The sequence below is a fragment of the Salvia hispanica genome, chromosome 5 (genome assembly GCF_029641045.1).
Source record: "Salvia hispanica isolate PSC_SH4W2 chromosome 5, Shi_PSC_v1, whole genome shotgun sequence".
NCBI classification, from domain to species: Eukaryota; Viridiplantae; Streptophyta; class Magnoliopsida; order Lamiales; family Lamiaceae; genus Salvia; species Salvia hispanica.
The window spans coordinates 1735723-1760750 of NC_142696.1; the positions used below are offsets into that span (position 1 = coordinate 1735723).

General features: G+C 37.4%; 3 protein-coding genes across 4 annotated transcripts; all 3 read left to right on the top strand.

Moving 5' to 3' along the window:
• The first annotated feature begins 7847 nt into the window (after positions 1-7847).
• On the top strand, positions 7848-8396 carry LOC148924158 (uncharacterized). The gene has a single exon (XM_089058612.1). It carries the CDS (start codon positions 7848-7850, stop codon positions 8394-8396), a length of 549 nt encoding a protein of 182 aa, XP_088914738.1.
• Positions 8397-10827: 2431 nt separating this feature from the next.
• LOC125187483 (uncharacterized) lies at positions 10828-13392 on the top strand. Of its 2 annotated transcripts, XM_048084081.2 has the most exons (5): positions 10828-10963; positions 11384-12100; positions 12179-12506; positions 12577-12689; positions 13056-13392. In XM_048084081.2, the coding sequence occupies exons 2-5, from the start codon at positions 11385-11387 to the stop codon at positions 13105-13107; spliced, it is 1209 nt and encodes a 402-aa protein (XP_047940038.1). In that variant the 5' UTR covers positions 10828-10963; position 11384; the 3' UTR covers positions 13108-13392. The 2 variants fall into 2 exon arrangements, 1 of the variants encoding a protein (XP_047940038.1); XR_016130443.1 differs by lacking the exon at positions 11384-12100 and having other exon boundaries at positions 10851-10963.
• Positions 13393-19259: 5867 nt separating this feature from the next.
• LOC125186763 (uncharacterized) lies at positions 19260-24597 on the top strand. The gene is made up of 8 exons (XM_048083208.2): positions 19260-19406; positions 20421-21499; positions 21582-21660; positions 21932-21994; positions 22889-23017; positions 23101-23136; positions 23234-24303; positions 24379-24597. Exons 2-8 carry the CDS (start codon positions 20424-20426, stop codon positions 24431-24433), a joined length of 2508 nt encoding a protein of 835 aa, XP_047939165.1. The 5' UTR covers positions 19260-19406; positions 20421-20423; the 3' UTR covers positions 24434-24597.
• Positions 24598-25028: the final 431 nt, after the last annotated feature.

The window sequence follows — 25028 nt, forward strand, 5'->3', positions numbered from 1 at the left end:
ATTTCAGTTTCTAAATTGTCTTTTGATGGATATTCGATTTCTTTTAATGACAATTGCGTTATTAAGAAAGATGGTTCTTTTATCTGTCGTGGTATCATGGAAAACAATCTGTACACAATTACTTCTACACAGTTTAATCAGCGTAAATCAGAACTCAATGCTACATTGAAAGTTTCTAAGAAAAGAAATGAACCTTCAATTTCAATGAACGAAACGTACTTATGGCACCTTAGACTTGGTCATGCCAACGAGAGAAGGATTCATGCGATGGTTGATCAAGATCTTATTAAAGGTCTTGAGAAGGAGTCGTTTTCAAAATGTGAATCCTGTTTGGAATGCAAGATGACTAAGAGACCTTTTAGGTCAAAGGGTAATAGGGCCAAGGAAGTACTTGAGCTCGTTCATACTGATGTGTGTGGACCAATGTCAACCGAGACAAGGGGCGGTTTTCGATACTTCATCACCTTCATTGATGACTTCTCGAAAATTGAATACGTCTATATGATGCTCTACAAGTCTGAAACTTTTGACAAGTTCAAGGAGTTTAAGGCTAATGTAGAGACGCGTCATGGCAAGAGTATCAAATGTCTGCGATCTGATCGCGGAGGCAAGTACCTAAGTGCCGAGTTTTTGGACTACTTATCAGCGTCGGGAATTCAATCCCAACATACTGCGCCGGGCACACCCCAGCAGAATGGCGTAGCTGAAAGAAGGACTAGGACCTTGTTAAACATGGTCCGATCGATGATGAGTTATGCACGGTTACCAATTTCGTTTTGGGGACATGCCTTGCTATCAGCAAGCCATATATTAGACAATTCACCTTCTAAATCAGTTCCTACTACTCCATATGAGTTGTGGACTGGGCGTAAGCCTAATCTGGAACATCTCAAAGTGTGGGGTTATCCGGCTCATGTATTGGAAAAGGATCCAACTAAGCTAGAGTCTAGGACGGAGGTATGTGTGTTTATAGGTTACCCTAGAGGATCGAAAGCTTATGAATTCTATAGTGTCCGAGATAATAAAGTCATTGTGAGCACACATGCCACATTCTTAGAGGAAGACTTTGTAATGAATCATAAGTCCAGCAGCGAGATAGCTCTTGAAGAGCTTACTTAAGTCACAAGTTCCATTAACCAAGAACAAGTACCTAGTGTAACAACAATTCCAGAAATTTCAACTACTACTCCAAATGTTGTAGTGCCGCGTCGCAGTGGGAAGGTCTCTCATGAGCCCGAAAGAAACATTGATTTGGGAGAGTGCATGGATCACTCCTCGGACAACAATGTACTTGATCCCTGGAATCTTGCAGAGGCGCAGGCAGATGTCGATCATTGCGAATGGGTGAAAGTAATGGATTCGGAACTACAATCTATGGTAGACAAGGACGTCTATGATTTGTCTATCCTACCCGAAGGCTGTACTACCATTGGGAACAAGTGGATATACAAACGTAAACGTGGACCCGATGGACGAGTTAAAGTCTTCAAGGCAAGACTAGTGGCTAAAGGGTATACCCAAAAGGAAGGCATTGATTACGATGAGACCTTCTCCCCAGTAGCCATGCTCAAATCGATCCGCATTCTATTGTCTATAGCAGCTTACATAGATTAGGAAGTATGGCAGATGGACGTTAAGACTGCGTTTTTAAACGGGAGTCTTGAGGAGACCATCTACATGAACAACCAGAAGGCTATGTGGTAAAGGGCAAGGAACACATGGTTTGGAAGCTTAAGAAGGCCATTTATGGCCTCAAGCAAGCATCTAGATCATGGAACCAGTGTTTTGATCAAACTGTTCAAAAGTTTAGATTCGAAAAGTGCCCTAATGAAAGCTGCGTGTATAAGAAGGTTGAAAAAGGAAATGTTGTGTTCTTAGTTTTATATATATATGTTATTCTTCTAATTGGAAACAATAAAAAGATGTTGTCATCAGTACGAACTTGGTTATCCAGCCAGTTCGAGATGAAAGATATGGGTGATGCGGGATACATTCTCGGTATCAAGGTTCTTCGAAACCGTGCAAAGAGAACGTTGTGCTTATCCCAAGAATCTTACATCGATACAGTACTTAGACGCTTTAGTATGCAAGATGCCAAGAAAGGTTTCTTACCTTTTAGACATGACATCCATTTATCTCAAGAGATGTGTCCAAAGACAGCATCTGAGATAGCAGAGATGAGAAGGATACCATATGCATCGGCTGTTGGTAGTCTCATGTATACTATACTTTGTACTAGATCTGATATCTGCTTTGTTGTTGGCATGGTAGCAAGATATCAATCAAATCCGGGCCAAGGACATTGGACTGCCGTAAAGAACATACTCAAGTACCTTAATCGGACTAAGGACTATGTTCTAGTTTACAACGCAGCCGAGCTCTGTTCTTTAGGATATACAAATTCAGACTTTCAAGCTGATGTAGATTCTAGAAAATCAACTTCCGGATATGTGTTTACCTTAGGAGGTGGAGCTGTAATTTGGAAGAGTGTAAAACAGAAATGCATTGCAGACTCTACCATGGAAGCAGAATATGTGGCCGCTTCGGAGGCTGCAAAAGAGGCTGTATGGCTTAAGAACTTCCTTCTGGACTTAGGTGTGGTTACGAATATGCCCAAGAGCATCACCATTTATTGTGACAATTCTGGTGCTGTGGCGAATTCGAGGGAACTACGGGCTCGTAAAGCGAACAAGCACATAGAGAGGAATATTATATCATTAGAGATACAGTGCAGAGATGAGACATACAAGTGGTCAAGATTGAGTCAGAAAACAACCTGGCAGATCCTTTCACGAAGGCATTAGCGGTCAAGCCGTTTGACAGCCATGTTGAAGGAATGGGAGTTTGACTAATACAAGACCTCAATCCGCTTTCAGTATAAGTGGGAGAATTAGACGTTAGCACATTTTTTTGTATACTCAAAAGTGTTTTGTGTATAAGTGGGAGATTGTTAGAGTTTGTATACTAGAAATCACATTTCGAGTGATTGAATACTATAAAACTCTTGTTTTATTTTCCAAGGAATAAAATAGATTATTTTTATCATAACGTTGTTATGTTTTACATTTAATGGATGTTAATTGCATGTTTAAATGTATAAGTTAACTTAACAAAGTCTAAGTCTTTGTTTTAGTAGACCGGTTGTGGGCGGCGTCCACTTTAAGGTAACACGGTCAGTCCTAAACAAAGAAAAAGAAGAATTTCACGACCTAGATGGAATTAGACTATCCATCGTGAAAGGTTGCAATGTCAGTCCGCATATTTCTAAGCCTTACTGAAATAAGATGACATTGGTGTGGTAAAGCACTGAACGGATCTAACAGCAAGACTTATCTTTGTGCTATCTACTGAAAGGCGAGGTCTTGATAAATATTTGTTTCTTAATCAATGTAGGTTAGCGTTGAGCATACGGTATTGATTATGCAATACTTTGACTTATCAAATGGTGAGGGTTTTTCGTAACCCAATAATCCTGATATATTGGGTAGTGGTGATTAATATCTAGTTCGATCACCGCACGCTTCCGCTGCCAGTTCCTTCAGTCGCTGCATAAACTGGCTTACTACTCCGACGACATAAGCTATATCCGGTCTGGTATGGGATAAATAGATGAGCTTTCCAACCAGACGTTGGTACCTCCCTTGATCTGTGGATTCTGCTCCCTCGATAATCTGTAGTCCATGGTTGACTAACATAGGAGTTTCTATTGGCTTGCAGTCCAAGAGCCCGGAATGTCCAAAGTATACTTCTTCTGCCTTAGGAAAATACCCCCTTCTGATCTCAACACTTCTATTTCTAGGAAATATTTTAGGTTTCCTAGGTCCTTCATTTCAAATTCTTGGAACAGACTCCCTTTGAGACGCTCTATCTCTTCAACATCATCTCTAGTGATGATCATATCGTCAATATTGATGATTAGGCATGTGATTCGATCTCCGCGCCTTTTCAGAAACAATGTGTGATCGGAATTACTCTGCTTAAACCCATTCTTCTTCATAGCTTCTGTAAATCTTCCGAACCATATTCTGGGAGATTGCTTCAAACCATATAAAGTTTTTTTCAGACGACATCCTTCACCCTTCTTGAATCCATCTTTGAAACCAGGAGGTGCTTCCATATATACTTCCTTTCTCAACTCGCCATGGAGAATGCATTGGTGACATCGAATTGGTCCAGGGGTCAATCTCTATTTGCAGCAACTGATAATAGAACTCGGATTGTGTTCATTTTCGTCACTGGAGAGAAAGTCTCAGAATAATCTATACCATAGGTCTGGGTGTATCCCTTGGCTACCAGTTGTGCCTTGTATATTTCTATAGAACCATCGGGTCGCCTCTTGATTGTGAAGACCCAACGAAACCCAACCGCCTTCTTCCCATCTGGTATTTTGCATTTCTCCCAAGTGCCATTTCTCTCCAATGCCCCCATCTCCTTTAGCATTGCTTCCCTCCAATGCTTGTGCCTCCAAGCCTCTTCTGTCGTGCAAGGAATTTCTTATTCTTCACATAATGCCGCCTCAAATGGTTTGGCCATTTCAGTTATATGCCTTGTTGCAATATTTGCAATTGAGTATCAGGCCTTTGCTCCTCCCAACATTTCTGGCCTATACCTCTTAGGTGGCACTCCCCTTGTTGATCGACCGGACGGGTATACTTGCCAATCTCTTCATTCACATGTTCTTCAATTAAATCACAAATTTCTGGCTCACTCTGAGCCTCTGTATCTGCCTCAGAACTACAGTTATCACCCAATTCAGGAATATTATTAGCAACAACTTGAGACGTAGGCGAACTTACAGTGGGTATCAGTAGGGGTGGATTTTGAATAGTGTCACATTGAGTCGCGGTCTGTTGTACGTTTGGGATTTGTTCTGACGACTTCTTCGAGTTGGATTGGCATTGGTGGGCCTAGGGATACTTCAGGCCGACTTGGCATTGACTGACTTAGCGAGTCTGTGGTATCTCTCTCACTCTCCCTCTGACTGCTAAGGTGGTTAAAGAAGTATTCACTCTCAAGGAAATCACAATTCATAGTGGTGATAACCCGATTTGACTTAGGGTCATAACATCTATATCCCTTTTGATCCACCCCATATCCTACGAAAACACACTTGACCGCACATGCGGATAGTTTATCTCTCTCATGTTTGGGTACTGGTTGGGAGACGGTTGACAAGGTAGACTGATGTGGCAACAGCCTTGGGCCAGAATTTTTGGGGAGTATGGGAATCAATGAGCATGGCACGAGCCATTTCTAAAAGGGTACAGTTTCATCTTTCGGAGACGCCGTTCTGTTCGGGAGTGTATGGACAAGTTGTTTGGTGAACTAGGCCGTTTTCAAGGAAGAAGTTTTTCATAATGGAATTAACAAATCCCCCCCCCCCCCTGTCAGACCGCTAGACTTTGATAGTTTTCCGAAATTGAGTTGTATTTTCTTAAAGAAATGAACAAAGTTATAAAAAGCCTCACTTTTTTGTTTAAAAAAATATACCCACATCATACGAGTGCCATCATCCATGGAAATAATAAAATATCTAAGACCTTAACCCCTAGTAACTGGTGATGGACCTCACACATCAGAATGAATAAGATCAAAAGGTGAACCAACAAGAGTATTATTCAATTTGTAGGAATGTCTATGACTTTTGGCCAATGAACAAGTCTCACAATTTAAATCTAGAGAAAACTTAGGAAAAAGTATTTTTAGATAACCCGTGGATGGATGCCCCTTTCTACGATGCCAAAGCCAAGCCTCCCTTTTCGTAGATCCGTGAGTTAGCATAGCGGTTCCGGATTGAGCTATCTCATCAACGTAGTACAGACCGTCCCTCTCAGTGTCACGTCCAATTATCCGCCATGTTCTGATATCCTGTAAAAGACAAAAGTGCGGTTGCATTAGAAGCGTGCAATTTAATTCCTTGGTAACATGGCTTATGGAGAGCAATTTGTGAGATAGGGAAGGAATATATAAACAGTTTGACAATGTTAAGGATGGTGAAATTTTCACGGCTCCCGCCCCTTTTACTTTGGTTAACTCTCCACTCGCAGTTTGGATGTAATTTTGTGGTGCATCGTGCATACTAGTAATATCTGATGCATCATAGGTCATTGTGTCGGTGGCTCCACAATCAAAAATCCAGTTCTTACTTTTACCGACTGACGATGTACATAAGGCATAGGAACTGGATAATTTTTTGAGGGCCTGAAAAGAATTTTGACAAAGTATGGATTTTCGGATGTTTTGGAATATTTGGGTTTTAGGTAGGCGAAATAGAGAGCGATTGTTTGGATGGGGTACTAGCCAGAATTTAGGAGAGTTTTTGGGGTCAAAATTCAATTGGGTGGAAGTTGGAGGCTCTAGGATCCATTTGCGCCACCTCCGTCGAAGATGAAGCCTTCTCTGTTGAAATTTCGACCTAGGCATTTCCGGTCCTTGTACCCTCGCCCATGCGGTAACAGCTCCTCCTGAGTTGCCTCCGATGGTGGCGACGGCTTCTCCTCTGTTTCCTGCGACTGCGACTGTCGTTTTTCCTCCTCTGTGCGGCGGGGGCGTGATAGGGACTCGAACCCAACCGGGAACCAGGCGACGATGAGCAGCCCATTCACGCCCGAAGAAGTGAAGATCCTTGAATATCTTTAGTTTATTATATTTCCATAGCTAGACTTATTTCTTGTTATTTAATTATGTTATATTTTGTATTCTTTTGATATCTTGCAAGGCAAGATATCGTTTGGGTCTAGTTTATAATATCCTCGGGTTTTCTTGTCGGTTCTTTCCCGAGACGAACTAGGAAGGTCGAACCGTCTAGGGTTGCGGATTCTATAAATACTAGAATCTCATAGATAATTAAATCATTGAGAAATATGAATTAACTTCTATTCTCATTCTTGGTTCCGAAACCTAGCACTCCAACTAGGTTTATCTTCCTTTTGTTCTTGTTACAAACGGTGTGCCGAATCCCGATAGAACGAGGTTCTATCAATTGGTGCTTTCATTGAGAGCAATTGATAGAACCTCGTTCCAAAGAGAAAAGGTATATAGAAAGATAAATGATTTTTTAAAAATAAAATAATACTACAAAATACATTAAAAATTATAAAGTGTGATACATTCTCCCATGGAGAATGTGTTAGAAATGGAAAGGAGAATCAAATCAGCACCTAATCAGAATTACACCAAATCAGACGTAGAATAATTGTAATTGATCTTATTCCTAATTATCATAGTTACCTTGTATAGGGGATGTACAGACTCTATTTAAAGAGTAATATACAAAGGAACAATATACACTGAAATTACAAACCACACATATCATATGCTCCTTTTTCTCCCTTCCTTAATCCAATATGTTATCTGCATCATTTGAGATGGTATCAGAGCAGGGGTGAGACTCAGAAGAGTTTCATCACTGTCTCGACAAATCTCGACCAATTAACCAAGATCCGTAGCCCTTTCATGTTCACAAACACCAAAAATGTCAGAAAATAACGAAGAACCCAAACCAACAGAAAATTTTATATTTCAATCAACGGGCATGGGCTCTTACTATCTTTATAGGTGGATACTAAGGAAGACCGTACCTTTTTCTTTTTTTTTATTTCCCTCTTGACTCTTCAAAAAAGAAGTCGGTTTGTTAAGCGTATCCGCACTTCTATAAGAAATGATATAGAGATAGTGGTTGTTTAAGGAGAGACTGGGCAATAATAAGATCTTGCCTCTGGCGGGTTACATATCGGGCATTTACCCTTTGGTTTCTATTCTTAATTTTAGAAAGGCGGTTTATACTTTAGCAGTTTGCTCGAATGTTCGCAGAGTTTATGCACCATAGTTTGGCACACACTCAGCAGATGGTACCGGCAACCCCACCGACTCCCAAACATGAAGAATATAGAATCGACCCTACACCACTAGTTGTCGGATTCAAGATGAACGACGATAACTATCATTTATGGGCAGGGCTCATAAAGAAATCGATTAATAGCAGGGGGATGGTTTCTCACATCACTGGAGTACCACCCCCACCACCAGAAACCGATTCAGACTTCCTCCGATGGCAGCGAGCAGACAACCTGGTGTTCACATGGTTGGTCCAAAATCTGGAACAAAAAATTGTCAATCGAGTATCACAATATCCAACAGCAAAGGAGGTTTGGGATATTCTAGCAATCACATATGCTAGCGGCGGTGATACCATACACGTATACAATCTTTATAGGAGAGCAATTACGATGAAACAAAAGGAAGAATCACTGGAGCAAGTATGGGCTACTCTCAAAGACCTATGGGTGTCCATAGATCAGAAGAAACCAAAACGGATGATCGATCCGAGAGATATCAAAATGCACGATCAAGATGTACAAGAACAGAGATTATATCAATTCATGTGCGTTGAATGACCAATATGAAACTGTAAAGAGGGAAATACTTAGGAATGAACCACTTCCCTCAGTAGAATCGGTGTATGCCTCACTCCGACAAGAAGAGGCCCGATTGTTCGTCCTTCGACAGGGAAATACCAACGAGAAGGAGGCCTTGCACGGAATAGGTGCCGGATTGGCTGCCCGATGCCCACCGGAAACCAGGGCGGCGGAGAGGCAGAGGCAGAGGAGACAAAGGTGGCAGAAACTGGAGTAGGTGAACTGAGGAAGACAAGCTCAAGTTGGTCTGTGCACCCACTGTGGCCGGAAAAAACACACAAAAGAAACGTGTTTCGATCTGGTGGGCTCCCCAGAGTGGTGGGAAGAACGTACCGGCAAACCGCCCTGATAGAACCTCGTTCTATCGGGATTCGGCACACCGTTTGTAACAAGAACAAAAGGAAGATAAACCTAGTTGGAGTGCTAGGTTTCGGAACCAAGAATGAGAATAGAAGTTAATTCATATTTCTCAATGATTTAATTATCTATGAAATTCTAGTATTTATAGAATCCGCAACCCTAGACGGTTCGACCTTCCTAGTTCGTCTCGGGAAAGAACCGACAAGAAAACCCGAGGATATTATAAACTAGATCCAAACGATATCTTGCCTTGCAAGATATCAAAAGAATACAAAATATAACATAATTAAATAACAAGAAATAAGTCTAGCTATGGAAATATAATAAACTAAAGATATTCAAGGATCTTCACTTCTTCGGGCGTGAATGGGCTGCTCATCGTCGCCTGGTTCCCGGTTGGGTTCGAGTCCCTATCAACTCCCTCACGGTTGAAATCCACCTTGCCCTCAAGGTGGGAGTCAAAATAGCTATGAAGAATCTTATAAATTTCAGTATACATATCATCCTCCTCATTCTCCTTCGTATCTACTGAGATGAAGGTTGCACATACATTTTATCCTTAAACCAAAATGATTCTAGCTCCAACACCTGTTCACCTACATGTAAATGACCACAATCATTATATGGTGCATAAGGATCGACAACACTCGGTGAAGGATCCTCATCACCCAATTGATAGAACCTCGTTCTATCGGGATTCGGCACACCGTTTGTAACAAGAACAAAAGGAAGATAAACCTAGTTGGAGTGCTAGGTTTCGGAACCAAGAATGAGAATAGAAGTTAATTCATATTTCTCAATGATTTAATTATCTATGAGATTCTAGTATTTATAGAATCCGCAACCCTAGACGGTTCGACGTTCCTAGTTCGTCTCGGGAAAGAACCGACAAGAAAACACAAGGATATTATAAACTAGACCCAAACGATATCTTGCCTTGCAAGATATCAAAAGAATACAAAATATAACATAATTAAATAACAAGAAATAAGTCTAGCAATGGAAATATAATAAAGTAAAGATATTCAAGGATCTTCACTTCTTCGGGCGTGAATGGGCTGCTCATCGTCGCCTGGTTCCCGGTTGGGTTCGAGTCCCTATCACCTTTAGTTGGTTTTAATGTTTACCATTTGGCAATTGGCATATAAGATGTGGGTCGGTACAAATATGTCTTAAAATTATAATAATAATAATAATAATTATTATTATTAATTAAAACTTGTATCAGGAACCTTCTTTCTAAAATAGATTTTTACCACATTAACTGGCCTTATTTGTTTATATGTTGCTTTTCATTTATTTTACGAGATTTGCAGAATATATGATTGAATTAGATTTATTCAATCATTAATTGAAGTATGGAAAATAAGGATAATAGAATGTAGTATATCCAAAATTAGATTTCGTGTTATCAAAATTTTAATTAATAAAGTTTATATTTAAATGTGAGAAAAATTGGCGTCACAACCTTCGTCATAGCATCGTGTTTTCGTTTGTATGCTAGTATGTTTGTTTAATTGGTTTTCAATTTCGATTCTGAATTGCAGAGAGTGTTTATCATCTTCTTAATTAAGGCCGATTTGGTTGAAGAGCTTTGGGCACATAGGGGAGGGGGCGTAGTCCGAAGAAATTGTGTAATATAGATAATTTTTGTTGTATAACTTTCCTTTCATGTAATACAACGAAGATTTAGTTTTCAACTTTTATTTATTAAATCAACAGTTTTTTTCTAATTATTTTTAGTCCAATAATTTTAATTCTAATTGAATTAAAATATATAATCAATTGATAAAACAATGTCATTTGTAGCTTGTGCGTGTCCATTATTGCTGTGGATGCATGTGGTTGTGAAAAAAAAAAATTGGATTGTCCACCAAAGCGTCCAATATTGTGGACAATCTTAGGTACTTTGGTGGTATGGTCAGTATTTTGAAAATTTTAGTAATTAATTAGTTCCTATGGGAAGTGTGTTATTTGGGGTACAGCTGTAGTAATAAAAAAAATAGTGTTTCAGTCCACGTCAAATTATAACTGGTGTAGCAAGAAATATTTTCAAATATGGAGTAGGTGATCATTCGTTGACCTTATAGACGCTGGATTTTGGGTTCCATTCGCTTTCTATGCAACAACAGTGACGATTCGGAGACCGTAGACTGTGAAAGGAGCCGGCGTTGATTTCGTGCAAGGTTTGATCTCTGTTCACCGATTCTTATCTACTATTCGCACCACTGTTGTTTCGATCTGATTTTTTAGTGACGTTTAAGCTTTATCAAATCTTGATGACAGATTTCATAGCTAGCCAGCCTGTTTTAAGAAATTTATTCCATCCAGCTTATTAATGACATTTATGTTTAATTACTTCTAAGAAACCTCCTTTCTTTTTTATTTAAATTTTCATGTATTTGATCAACAATATTTTATTTTGTAAATCGGCTATACTTATTACACTAATATCAAGATGTAAAGATCCCAAAATCCATATTTTTATTAGTCAGTATGATTATTTAAATTTTTATGTACCGCTTTAGATCAGATGATATCAACATTCATAATCAAGTATACAATTCCCATAATTAATTTGTATTGTATGTGATTTTTTAATATAGAATGGAGCCAGCAGAACAACGTGATATAGAGATAGGATTAGTCAATGGGAAGTTTAGTTACAAAGTAATGCGTGATCCTAATACATCTTTGAAGAAAGCCTCTCTATCCATGCCAGACAATGCGTTGAATATAACAATCTCGTGCACAGTCTTCACAAATGACTTTGATTGCTATACCACTCAATCTCATTTTAATGAAATCGAAAATTCCAACACCCTCCATATGATATTATTTGATGAGGGAAACAAGTGTTTCCTAGCTGAGGATCTACACTGCACTCTAGATGAGTGGTTAGAAAAGAAACTTGTAGAAAATATGGGTAGGAGGGAAGCGTGTGAGTACTACTGTAAAGATGGTACTCATATGCTTTGGTGGAGGAAAATCATGAAAGAGTTTAAAGATGTCTTTGGCCCCGTCACTTATGGCCTTGCGGCAATTCATCGAGCCAAAGCGTTTCATGGAAATATTCTAAATGGTGTTGCGATAAAAATCAAACAAGACGGTACTCCAATTGGCATACTTTTCAACATGACCAATGATCCAAAACAAGAGACGGCAGAAAATATCAAACAACTACATTGTGATGACATAAACGATATGAAGATCCTAATGGAAAGGGCTTTTATGTATCCATTTGACGTATCTAAGGTTCCTCTCTCGGAGGGTATTACGAGTGATGAGTGTAATTACTTATGCTTAATGCAATTGAATAAAAGGTACTAATATTTGTTACCCATTTATTATAATATTGCGAATTAAACATTTGCATACTTAAAAAAAAAATTCTTATGTAGGGTGTCAATTGCGGATACGGAGGCTCAGTCTTTGAAGGGAACTTGGGGTTTAAATTTGGCAATCTTTTGGGATGAGATAGAACAAATAGCTTTTATGAAGAGGGTGTATCGTCTCATATTTGATGCATTGCCATTGTATTCTTTTTATGATCATTTCCCTATAGACTATTTTAAGATGTATGATTGGACTAAAAAAGTTAAGAGTTATGGATCTCATAAGTTGAAAACTGTCTTGAATTTCAATTTCAATGGTCACACGTCTTTCGACAAACGCAGCGCCAAGCATGGGATGGATAAACTTCGATTTTGGAGATGTTGTATTGAACATGTAAGATGTACTATATATATAATTATTATATTTTTTTGATTTTAATATTTAATTTTGTATTTAATTACAGATGGAATTAAAAGATGGTAGCAATATTGAAAACCATCGTGAGCTTATGAAGATCTTCCCAGAATTGTTGTTTGAGGTTGTCGAAGTCTTCCATCATACACTCCATTTGAACGAGTAAGTTGTTGGAATATATAAGATATATGTTGGAGGAGTAATTTAGTTTGGAGATATATTTGAGAGGAGAATGGGTAGAATATATGAAAAATGTTTTAGGAGGGGTTGTGATGTAACTCTCTATTTCTCAAACTTTCTTAAGTTTTCAACTTCTTCAACTTGTGCAAAATGGTATAACTCACATATTTATAGGCATACATCTCACATTCTAGAACAAATATCTATATATTCTCCTACTACATTCTAGAGAATTCTATTACAAAAATTAAGTTTATTAATTTTAATTCCAATATAAGTTTGGTCAGTTTTAATTACTCTTTTAGCTTATATGTTTTCTCAATATTTTTATTATTTCATTTCATGCAGTTACTGGCCAAGTATCGTATCCCTATTCAAAGACATGGGATGGGATAAGTAGGGTGGGAGAAATCAACAAAAGAATTAGGAGCTTACCTTCTGTTAATGACTCCCTCTGAAGTATTTGCTCGAGTAGCTTCTCTCTAAAGTCTAAACCTCTGTAACTCTCAACTGCTTCTCTTTACTTGTCGTTATGGTTATGAAAATCGTCTGTGAAAGATTATGAAGATTATGATAGAGAGCATGTGTGTAGATATTGCAGTCTAAATTATTCTCCTTGTTTGATTGTGAAAGATATAAGCTGCAGATTTATGATATTCTGGTTGCACTTGTTTTTTTGAGTTTATTCTTTAGCAAGTGCTTATTTGGTAGGTAAGATATAGGCCAAGATAGTAGAGTTATTATGGCTTAACAGATGTTTGGTAGCCTACTTAATTTTCTCTCTCCAACACTCCTCACATATCCCCACACGGCTTGAACTCGTCGTAGGCAATGACGACGCGGGCCCAGAAACCGCTTCCCGTCTGATCCGCTCCAACAGCTGGATCCTCCGAGATTGAATACCACGCCTTTGTCACAACAATGGACTTCTCCTGCGAGTAGTACAAACCGCCAAAACGGCTCTGGCCGCCACTCCCGCCCCTCCCACCATCGCGCGGGTCACCTCCCTCTCCCACCCGCTTTCTGGCTCGGCGTTGGCGTCTCCACGCAGCCCAGTACCGATGCCGATGACGTGGGCGATATAGGATTCTCCTACCGTGCTGGACTGATCCCCATCTGCTCGAACGTCAACGAATCAAAATCAACGATGGTTTTGGGGGGTGGGGCAGAGAGAGTAGGAGTATCAATCACTAGATTGTTCACTGCGTCCATGTTAGGCCGATAGTCCCCAAATGCCGATTGGGATCGATCCAAAGGCCTCTGGTTGGCGGGAGGCCCCACATCTGGGGTGGAAGGGCACCCTGCCACCCCCACGATGGGGTGGAGGGACCCCACATATAGGATGGAAGGGCACCCTGCCACCTCCACGATGGGGTGGAGGGACCCCACATCTGGGGTTGAGGAGCACCCTGCCACCCCGAACCCCCATATTCGGTGTAGCCGGGGGGCGTCGACGGCAGTGTTGGTGCCGGTACTCGGGACTTGAGTCCCGCTGCAGGGATACTGACTCCCGACGCTGCTGTGGTAGTACGATTCTCCTGTGCCGGGAGAATCACTGTCTCCGCCTTGCATTGTGTAAAAAACTCGTAGACAGATGAAAATATGGCAGTGGATTTGTAGTGTAGATGCGTGAAGTAAAAAATGAGGAAGAGGTGTATTTATAGAAATAAATTAAGCAAATAAAAAAAGTCGGAAAATACCCACGGCATGCAATAGAACGCTTTGGCGCAACCACGGTGACCGTCGTGGCTGCGCCGCGCCATACGGCGGGCACGTCTATTGTGGTTACCCTTAGAGAAGAAAAAAAGTCTTATTCCTTTTAAAGATGAAAATTAGTGACGAGCCCCTATGTCTCCAGTTATATTACTATATAAAGTAATGAGATTAATGGTATAATTAGTGTCATTTTTTTTATCATCGGGGAATCTTTTATCAAAAGACTTTTATTAAAATTCTAGTATAAATAAAAGTGTTTATTACCATTCATAGGGTTAATTATATTTTTTGTTTGTGCATTAAAATATTAAGAAAGTGTGACCTAACAATAATTTACTAGAATTGAAATTTATTTAATTGGACCATGTATTACTGGTCAGTCAATGCGACAAAATCCAATTTACCTAATGTACAATCCAATATATTACGCCATGTGGAGGCAGTGCTAGTCGCAATAGGCGGCATTATTTTCTTGGTAGTATAATGTTTATTAAAAGACGATTAAATAAATTTTTAATTTATTTTTTCTGTTAGTGAATATTTGATTTAATAAGTTTTTTATAATCCGAATTCAAATGCTTAAAATAATTGGCGATTTCTTCGCAATTTCTTATTTTTCTATTTTGTTTTTTGATTTTTCTTCAAAAGAGAAGAAGTTTCTTATAATCGTTAGCAAATTTAGACCACTCACAATGGAAGGGTCCTTCCCTATAACGGAAGGGCCCTCGCAAAGAGCCTTTCCATTCAATGACGGACCCAGGTGGCGTCAAGTGGGGTCAGTCGACCCCACCGTCGTCCGTCTCTAGATGCCGGAAACTCTATTAAAGGATCTCCGAGATTCGGCGCAACTCCACCTTCGACTCCACGGAGCTCCGCCTTGACACCAAGAGACAGATCTCCACCGCAATTCTTCATTCTGTGCTGCAAATAAAAGAGATAGGGTATAACAATTGAAAGAATAGATGAGAGAGATGGAGAGGAAGAGGCAGGGCTCGCCGCTGTGGAAAGAACCGATGGAGAAGAAGACAGTGTTCGATATTCTAATTCTTACTTTTGTATAAAATGGGCTGAATAATTGGGCCTACTCTAAAAAGCGATGAAAGTTAAAATAGTTATAGATTAATTAAGAGTAATTATAATTATACTGTTCATTTCATTAATGATAATTTCATTATATTTTTATTTAACTTTTTTTAAAAGTATTGATAAACATCAATAAGATTAGTGTTAAAATATTTAAAGATAACATAAAAAAAGTTTAAGTTAGAAAATAAACTATTTAAAGTAAGTGTTTTATAAAAAAATAATTATTTAAATATTATACTATTTATTATTTATATTATTTTCTATTTTATTCGATCCCACGAGTTTCAATTCATGTGTTCGTCATTGTTCCCATTCCATTTCATTCCACATCATCACTATTTTATTTTAATTTTTTTAAACTTTTATATTTAATATGCTATCAAATTAAATAAATTTATATGCAAAAATATTATTCCCTCCGTCCCATAGTATATGTCACACTTTTTTTTTTAGTTTGTCCCACAAAATATGTCACATTTCCTTTTTTGGGAAAAGTTCCTCTCACATCAATGATAAAATTATATTTTCTCTCACCACTTAACACACAAAACAACATCTCCTAAAATCTCGTGCCATCTACCAAGTGTGTACCATCTTCTTTGAGACGGAGGGATTAATACGCAAATCTTCGTTGTATTATAATATTAGAAAAAACTATACAACTGATACGCTCTGATTTTGCACAAGTTTAAGGCCATTTTGTGGTCCGTTTTAAGTGTCAAAGTTGCATTACATGTCCATTATTTGCATATTTTATCTATTTTGGTATTTTGACGTGTTTTGTTAGAAATATGCAAAATAGAGCTAAAAAATGGCATAAAAATGTCAAAGTTCGGAAGCTGGAGCAGAAGGCAACCCAGCGGACCGCTGGCGAACATTCTGACTCTCTCCGATGCCCGCTGGGCATGTTCGCGCACGACAACCTCTGTTCAAACTCAATTTGCCGGCGATTCTGTAGTCCGTTAAGGGCGTGCTACATACCATTCTCTTCGTATTTGAAAGAGCTTCACTTTGGTACGTTGATTATCTCAATCGGAGTTCTCTGGAAAAAGTTATAGGCGCTCTACCAAAATCGGAATTGAAAGAAGGAAAGAAGACATTAACTTGTGAAGCCAAATCTTTTTATTAACCTATGGGGCATGAAATTCCTTAATTACTATTACTTGGAGGAAAATTTTACAAAGTTTAATTCCTTTTCAAGTCTATAGATACCTCATAGCCTAATTCATAATATTCACCGATTCATAGCCCCCAAAAGGGGAGCTTTCATGGCTCCTCCTCCAACACTAATCCTTCATCTAGATCCTCTTTTTGCCAATTAATTCCATAGCATAAATTTGAGAGTTCTTCATAGTGCAAGAGGTTGAAGAAGGAAGCAAGAGATCATTAAAGAGCTACAAGGATTCAACATTTGAGTTTTATTTGCTTTAGCACTTATGTTCATTTTGTTTTCACTACAATCTATGTTTTAGCTTATTCAATTATGTGTAACTAAACTCATAAGATTATAGGGATGTGTTAGTAACGGTCTTGGTTATACAATTCCATTTTCTATTTAATATCCGTCCATAAAAAATAGATCAGTTTTACCATTTTGAGTCGTCCACTAAAATTATACTACCAATTTCTAAATTTGAAAAATATTAAAATTTTTAATACTATTAACACAAACATTTTTTTTCTTAGTACTTTTTTCCTAGCTATCTCTCTTATTTTATCAATTACACATTAAAATTCATGTCATTATACACAACAATGTCTATTTTTAGTGGACAGAGATAGTACAATTTTTAATTAACACAATACAAAACAAATTACTAAAAATTAAAAAAATATAAACGCATTTTTCCAATCTCTCTCCATATTAATTAAAAAAAATACAATAAATAAACTTCAAGAGAACTACACTTTCCTTTTATTAATCTCTCTTGGCATAAGTAGTTTTGTTTTAAGCAAAAATATATGTCAAAATATTAGATGTACTTTATATATTTGATGCTATTTCGGTGAATTCGCCACCTTATTTAAAAAATTTATTTTTAAGTTTAACATTAAGTTTTTATCTATCCACTTCAGATGTTTTTTAAATAATATGTATATGGATTATGATATAGTGTTAGGGAGTACATTGTTTCGTGATAATACTTTTTAATGTTTTACTGTAATATTTAGTTTAGTTGTGTAAATGATCTAAATGAATTTATTAATTCAAAACAAGATTGGTTGAAACATTCAATTTTTCAAAACATTAATTAAAATTTATAATTCCAAATTTATTCAATGAAAGATCAATCGAAAAAAATAATTAGAGTGCAAATATTTGTTGTTTGAAGGAGAGATAACATTCTATGCTAGTAGTATACTTACGTGGGTGGGTGTGGGCATCATCTGTAGACACCATTTTCATTTAGTCCAACTTAAAATTATTCTTTCATTTTAATTCTTTATAATTGTCATTAACTCATTAATTTTACAAGTTACTTAAAAATCAAAATATAATTCTCTATCATTTTAAAAAGAAAAAGTAATAAAAGAAATTCATCTTTTAATTTGTAGCATTACATTAAGCATGTTGTGAAGAACAATACCAAGGTTAAATGGAGTATATATTAAAACTGAATTATTTTGACAAATTATTAATTATTACTACTTCAGTTTTTATGTGTTTTAGTTAAAATTAAATTATTACATTAGAATAGATAACTAATAGTACTCCCTCCACCAATGAATAATAAATAGTGGAAAGTAAATTCATATTAGTATTATAACAAAATAGTAAAATGCTACTCCCTCCGCCAATGTGTTTGATGTGCCACGAGTTTAAAGAAATGTAATGAAAAAAAATAGTGGAAAGTAAATTCATATTAGTATTATAATAAAATGCTAAAATTAGTGGAATGTGAGGTTTAATACAAAAAAAATAGTTAAAAAATGAGACATTTATCGGTGTACGGATAACAATGACAAAATGGAAAGATTATTAGTGGACGAAGGGAGTAGTATAATTAAAATTGAATCATTTTATATCAATATATTGTTATATTTTTACATGTATTTTATTGGCAAGTTATTTAAATACCAGGGATAGTTATTTAAAATTTTATTAGTTTCACTAAATGAAGCTAAACATAAAAAATCGTTAATAATATACAATTTAAATATCAGGAGCAGGTTTATATTATGACTTCAAAATTGATTATACATATTAATAACCTAAATAATTTTCAGTACCTCATTTTGAATTAATAAGACATAGTCATATGTTCGACTACAATTAGTATTGTTAAAACTGAACAAAATAGTTAAATTACGTAACGTAACTAAATTGTAAAGTTCAAGTTTTTTTAAATGTATGCATTGGGAAATAAATATAATAAAGAAAAAACTATCTTTTCCCCTCAAGCGATCTATTGATTTTCTGTTCTAAGTCAAAAATGGAGAATTGAGTTGAAGTCCGAATTACCAAAATTGTTGGTTAGATACAGATGCATTTTTTCTTTGAAATTACAGAAACAATACTAGTATGGAGCATTTTATATTTAAGGGTATATTAGTCTTTAAAACATTGATAATTTTTAGATACACTATCTCCATTGTGATTAGCATTAATTGTATAATATTTTATTACTTTTGTAGTTTTATGGCCGGTTGGTTGTTTAGCGTCACCCTTATTCTTAAAATAATTGGCAACTTCTTCGCAATTTCTTGTTTTTTGTTTTCTCTTCACAAAGAGAAGAAGTTTCTTGTAGTACTACTTGTCTATGCTAATGGGTCAAAGGTCATATAAAAGAAGATCATTTCTCCTCTCCCTCTCTCTCTCTTCGTGTCCTACTTGCTTTCTCTCTGCGCGATGCGTCCTAGCCTCTTCATTCTTATGATCGATTGATTGATAATTAGGTAATGATCCAGATTTCATCCCATCTTTCCATTTAAATTTCATCTTACACTTTGTATATCGATGTGGGTTTCTTTTTTTTTAGGGCAAATTTATGTTAGGGAGATTCAATATACTGAACAGAAACATAATGAATAATCTGAAAGTCGTGATAAAATCACTTTCAGATCAAATCAATTTCGGTGGTTTTATCAAAATATTTGATCGGATACAATTCAGAGAAAATCAGAACTTTCATATGTTGATTTTGAGAAATAAAAACTTAGAACCAAAAACGAGAATCGATCAGTATTTTAACAAGATGAACAGACACGATGTGTTAATTTCATAACCGAAATTAACTGTTTTTTCAAAGGTTTCCGAAATTGCAAACTAGTCCTTTGACTTTCAGAAATTACATTTACGGATGAATTTCTTACACAGCAACTTCGTTGCAAACTAGTCCTTTGACTCCGAAATTGCAAACTAGTTCTTACCCCAGCCAGGGGCTGCCGCCCCTTGGACCCCGCTACCCCCGACCCCCGTCCATCTGTTCGCCCCTAACATCATAATGAATTCAAATAAGCGTGCACTCCGCACCTGCAGACTTATATGATGTCTCATTATGATAATACTGATCAATCAAGTTAATCCAATTACACTAAAATATCCAACAATTTCATTGTTTGATGGCTTATTAGTTTCATTGATTCAATAGTAGTATATACTATTAGTTAATCTTGTTGTATGATAAAATAATTAAATTTCAGGAAAAGAGCTGAGCATTGATTTTTGTAGTAAATCAGGATAGATTCGGTCTTCTTTTTATTTAATTACTACTTATCTGGATCATGAATAGAATACAATCAAACATCCATTACTCATGCAATTCTTAGGGCTAATTTTATTGTGCATGTTCTTCTGTTCATGTTCGTTCTGAACTTTAGTTTATGATGGCTTGATGAAATGGAAATTTAGATAATTATTTTCACTAATTAGTGAATGAGTAATATTGTGTGTTGGCTTTCATTCCACAGCATATGGAGGGCGGTTCACGCTTCATGATGCTTTGGACTACCGTCGATGATAATATGTACTATCATAGTTTCGACGAGTTGGGTCTGAAGGATTGTAATGATCGAGATCTTGTATTATCCGGATTTAAAAGAAATCCGGAAGCCTTTCCGATTGATGTTGGATTTTTCTGTGTGGGTCATACCTTGTTCATGGTTGGAGGCATGACGGAATATTTGGAACCAACAAACGGATTGTGGTCTGCACTGCCACCACCTTATGGTTCTTTTAGTGAGTCTTGGACTGTTTGCCCCGCTACTATGAAGGTAAAGCGATCCGTCCCCATTCTAGTCCAGTTGCATGATGGCAGGATATTCATTTGCGGAGGCACTAATGAACAAGAAGGTTGGGCTGAGATCTACGACCCAAAGAAAGGCGAGTTTGAGGGTAGGAACTTGCCTCGCATGGAATATCCTGCCATCCCGTTGAGGGATGACAGGATATTCATCCGCGGGGGCATTTGTGAACGAGAAGGTTGGGCTGAGATCTACGACTCGGATAATGGCGAGTTCGATTGTCCCCATCCAATCTCTTGCTTTCAGTGGACCGACCAAGTCGTTATGGTATACTATCACCACTTGCTCTACAGCAAAAGGAAATTTCATAAACCATGTCAACCATCTCTCCTCTCTTACAACATTGCTGCACAACAATGGGAAATTTTTGCGGACAACCTCCCTCCACCATTATATGACTCTGGAAAGAGGAACCTGGTCTATGTGGGGGGCAACATTCTATTCATTATCGACTTTGCATGTACTTGGTTCGTCTATGATCTGTCCTCCAAAAAGGAGGCAGGGGAAGTGTTGGTGAAGGGGAAGCCTAGGGGTGAGCGTGTGCCAGTGAAGGGAGCTTTCTATGCCGGCAACAAAGATATTAAAAGTACTAGTTGGGTCTTGTACGTATTCATGCCTATGCCCGATAACAACTGTGATCTTGGATATGCCAAGGTCGAAGTCGTCCAAGGCAAGGGCGGGGATTACTTTGCTACATTTCAAATCAGGGGTGTCCTGAAAGTCGGTCCCTTTTATGAGATTTATATGTAAGTCCGTTGATTTGAATTGATTTTGGAATTTCTTGGTAATTATGTCCTGAAATGGTAGCATGCTCATTTTTGTACACAGCTTTGCTGAGAACGACAAGAAAGGGAAAAGGAGTATCTTGTTTTCTCTCTCTCTATCAGAGAAAAAGGTTCAGCTGAAGGTAAAACGTTACCATCTTATGCCTTTGACTGTCTTAGGTTGTGAGAGTATCTTGTCTTCTAGTAACTTGACATGAGTGTTATCCGCCAGTGTGAAGAAGTAAGATTATTTTTTTTATATGCTTGTGGAACATTTCTTGCGGTCGCTGAGTCTCAGTAAACTTGCGTTTATAGTTCATGCTGAAGAAGTATGGCTACTTAATTTTTGTTTCTTTGTCATTCTCAGTTCCGTTTTCGGAATGTTCAGTTAGTTATTGTGCTTTGATTTCACAGGTTGATATGGCAGCTCTGGAAAGCACGAGTGGTGAAAATCTTAAAGCTAAGGGAATTTCAATGGTGATTATTTCCTATTAAGCTTTTCTTATTGGTTTACACTTTCTTATGTAGCCGTAACTATATAAATGAGATTACATGTTCTGTCTAGACGCCATTCATGAAAAATAGGGGTTGCAACAACTAGAGCGACAGTAAAAGCTAAATGACTTTGTAAATCAAGAGTTTCGAAGCCATAGACTTTTGAAATTAAAAAAACTCAATTCAAATGGACGGTGAGAATCTCTCTTGAGCGTCACGATCATATACATCTTGTAATCAATCCCTTTTCAGTTGATGTTGACTACATATGCTTGGAAAGATATTTGTTTGGGTAAAAACATGTCGAGGCTTCTAATCTTCTGCATTCTGAGACGTGGGTCTGTACAAATATGTCTTAAAATTATATAATAATAATAATAATTTATTATTAATTAAAACTTGTATCAGGAACCTTCTTTCTAAAATCGAATTTTTCTAAATTAACTAGCCTTATTTGTTTATATGTTATTTTATGGGAATTGCAGAATATATGATTGAATTAGATTCATTCAATCATTAATTGAAATATGGAAAATAAGGAAAATCGAATGTAGCATATCCAAAATTAGATTTCTTACTATCAAAATTTTAATTAAGAACTATTTAAATGTAAGAACTATTGGCGTCACAACCTTCATCATAGCATCGTGTTTTTGTTTGTATGTTAGTATGTTTGTTTAATTGGGTTTCTATTTCGATTCTGAATTGCAGAGAGGTGTTCATCATCTTCTTAAATATAACTTGAATTACTACTTGTTTGGATAATTATATCATTAGAATCGACATTCATGCTATTCTTAGGGCTAATTTCATTGATTCAATAGAAGACAATAGTATTAGTTAATCTTGTTGTATGACAAAAGAAATAAATTTCAGGAGCAAAAAGTGAGTGTATTAGCTGACAAATACAAGGGTGATGAGTTGAGCAGCATAGTCTATGGAGGGCTGCTTGAGTGGGACCAACCGCTCCACCGCTTGCGGATTGAATTTCAAGCTCTAGTAGCTGTAAACTCAATTACCTACGCATATTACACACTCTTGTTATGTTCTTAGTCAATTTAACTTTTGTTGTGACATTTTGATTCTAGGGGTTTGTCATGAAGCTAATGAATCGAAAAGAAACGGTAATTGATTTATGATGGTTTGATGAAATGGAATTACTACTCTTTGGTGGCTTTGTTTTGGAATGAGTAATATTTTGTGTTGGTTTTCATTCCGCAGGGCGGTCAACGCTTTAGGATGCTTTGGACTACTGTCGATGATAATATGTACTATCATAGTTTCAACGAGTTGGGTCTGAAGGATTGTAATGATCGAGATCTTGTCTTATCCGGATTTAAAAGAAATCCGGAAGCCTTTCCGATTGATTTTGGATTTTTCTGTGTGGGTGATGCCTTGTTCATGGTTGGAGGCATGACGGAATATTTGCAACCAACAAACGGATTGTGGTCTGCGCTGCCACCACCTGATGGTTCTTTTAGTGAGTCTTGGACTCTTTGCCCCGTTACTATGAAGGTAAAGCGATCCCTCCCCATTCTAGTCCCGTTGCCTGATGGCAGGATATTCATCTGCGGAGGCACTAATGAACGAGAAGGTTGGGCTGAGATCTACGACCCAAAGAAAGGCGAGTTTGAGGGTAGAAACTTGCCTCGCATGGAATATCCTGCCACCCCGTTGAGGGATGACAGGATATTCATCCGCGGGGGCATTTGTGAACAAGAAGGTTGGGATGACATCTACAACTCGGATAATGGCGAGTTCGATTGTCCCCATCCAATCTCTTGCTTTCAGTGGACCGACCAAGTTGTTATGGTATACTATCACCACTTGCTCTACACCAAAAGGAAATTTCACAAACCATGTCAACCATCTCTCATCTCTTACAACATTGCTCAACAACAATGGGAATATTTTGCGGACAACCTCCCTCCACCATTATATGACTCTGGAGAGAGGAACCTGGTCTATGTGGGGGGTGACATTCTATTCATTATCGACTTTGCATGTACTTGGTTCGTCTATGATCTGTCCTCCAAAAAGGAGGCAGGGGAAGTGTTGGTGAAGGGGAAGCCTAGGGGTGAGCGTGTGCCAGTGAAGGGAGCTTTCTATGCCGGCAACAAAGATATTAAAAGTACTAGTTGGGTCTTGTACGTATTCATGCCTATGCCCGATAACAACTGTGATCTTGGATATGCCAAGGTCGAAGTCATCCAAGGCAAGGGCGGGGATTACTTTGCTACATTTCAAATCAGGGGTGTCCTGAAAGTCGGTCCCTTTTATGAGATTTATATGTAAGTCCGTTGATTTGAATTGATTTTGGTAATTACTTATGCCCGCAAATGTGACATGCTCATTTCTGTATGCAGATTTGCCGACAAGGACAAGAAAGGGAAAGAGAAGATAGAGATGATAGACAAGTGAATGGAAAATTATGTTGAATATTACTCATTCATCGCATTCCATTTTCCTTTGTACAGTTTGTTGTAGCAATACAGGTTGTAATATTTGTGATTTAGGTTGAAGGCAATGAATTTGGAGCATGTTCTTGAATTAAGTTTGGTGAAATTGAAAATCTTGTTCCTTTTTTTTGGTGAGTTATAACAAATGGGATTGTCTTAAACAGGATATGGAATAGAGGATCTCGTGGTGTTTTTTACAATCCAAAATTGACTGTGTTAGTGTGAGAAAAAATTCCCTTGCTATACCAAATACCAAAGTGGCAAAGTGACGTGGTATGTCTTACTAATGAAATTTTTACATGTGGAAACATATAAAGTCTCAATTCCTACTACATTCCAACTAGATGCATAAATTATGGAAATACATTAAATTTCTCTATAGAAAAAGGTATTATTGTAAATTATGGAAACTATGCCAATTTGGATAATCATATATATTCATAAAATATATAGATATATACTTGATAATAAAATGAATAATCATCAAAAGTCGAGTGAGTGTTAAAATAATATTACACCCCATTTAAGATTTGATGAAATTTTTTGGGTTTGTATAT

Bases quoted from the DNA above. Each gene is read 5' to 3' on its own strand.
- LOC125187483 (XM_048084081.2), top strand. From the start codon at position 11,385: ATGGAGCCAGCAGAACAACGTGATATAGAGATAGGATTAGTCAATGGG. The intron at 12,101-12,178 runs GTACTAATATTT...ATTCTTATGTAG, and splicing joins TTAATGCAATTGAATAAAAG to GGTGTCAATTGCGGATACGG. The intron at 12,690-13,055 runs GTAAGTTGTTGG...CATTTCATGCAG, and splicing joins CATACACTCCATTTGAACGA to TTACTGGCCAAGTATCGTAT.
- LOC148924158 (XM_089058612.1), top strand. From the start codon at position 7,848: ATGGTACCGGCAACCCCACCGACTCCCAAACATGAAGAATATAGAATC.
- LOC125186763 (XM_048083208.2), top strand. From the start codon at position 20,424: ATGGAGGGCGGTTCACGCTTCATGATGCTTTGGACTACCGTCGATGAT. The intron at 21,661-21,931 runs GTAAAACGTTAC...TTGATTTCACAG, and splicing joins AGAAAAAGGTTCAGCTGAAG to GTTGATATGGCAGCTCTGGA. The intron at 24,304-24,378 runs GTAAGTCCGTTG...TTCTGTATGCAG, and splicing joins CCCTTTTATGAGATTTATAT to ATTTGCCGACAAGGACAAGA.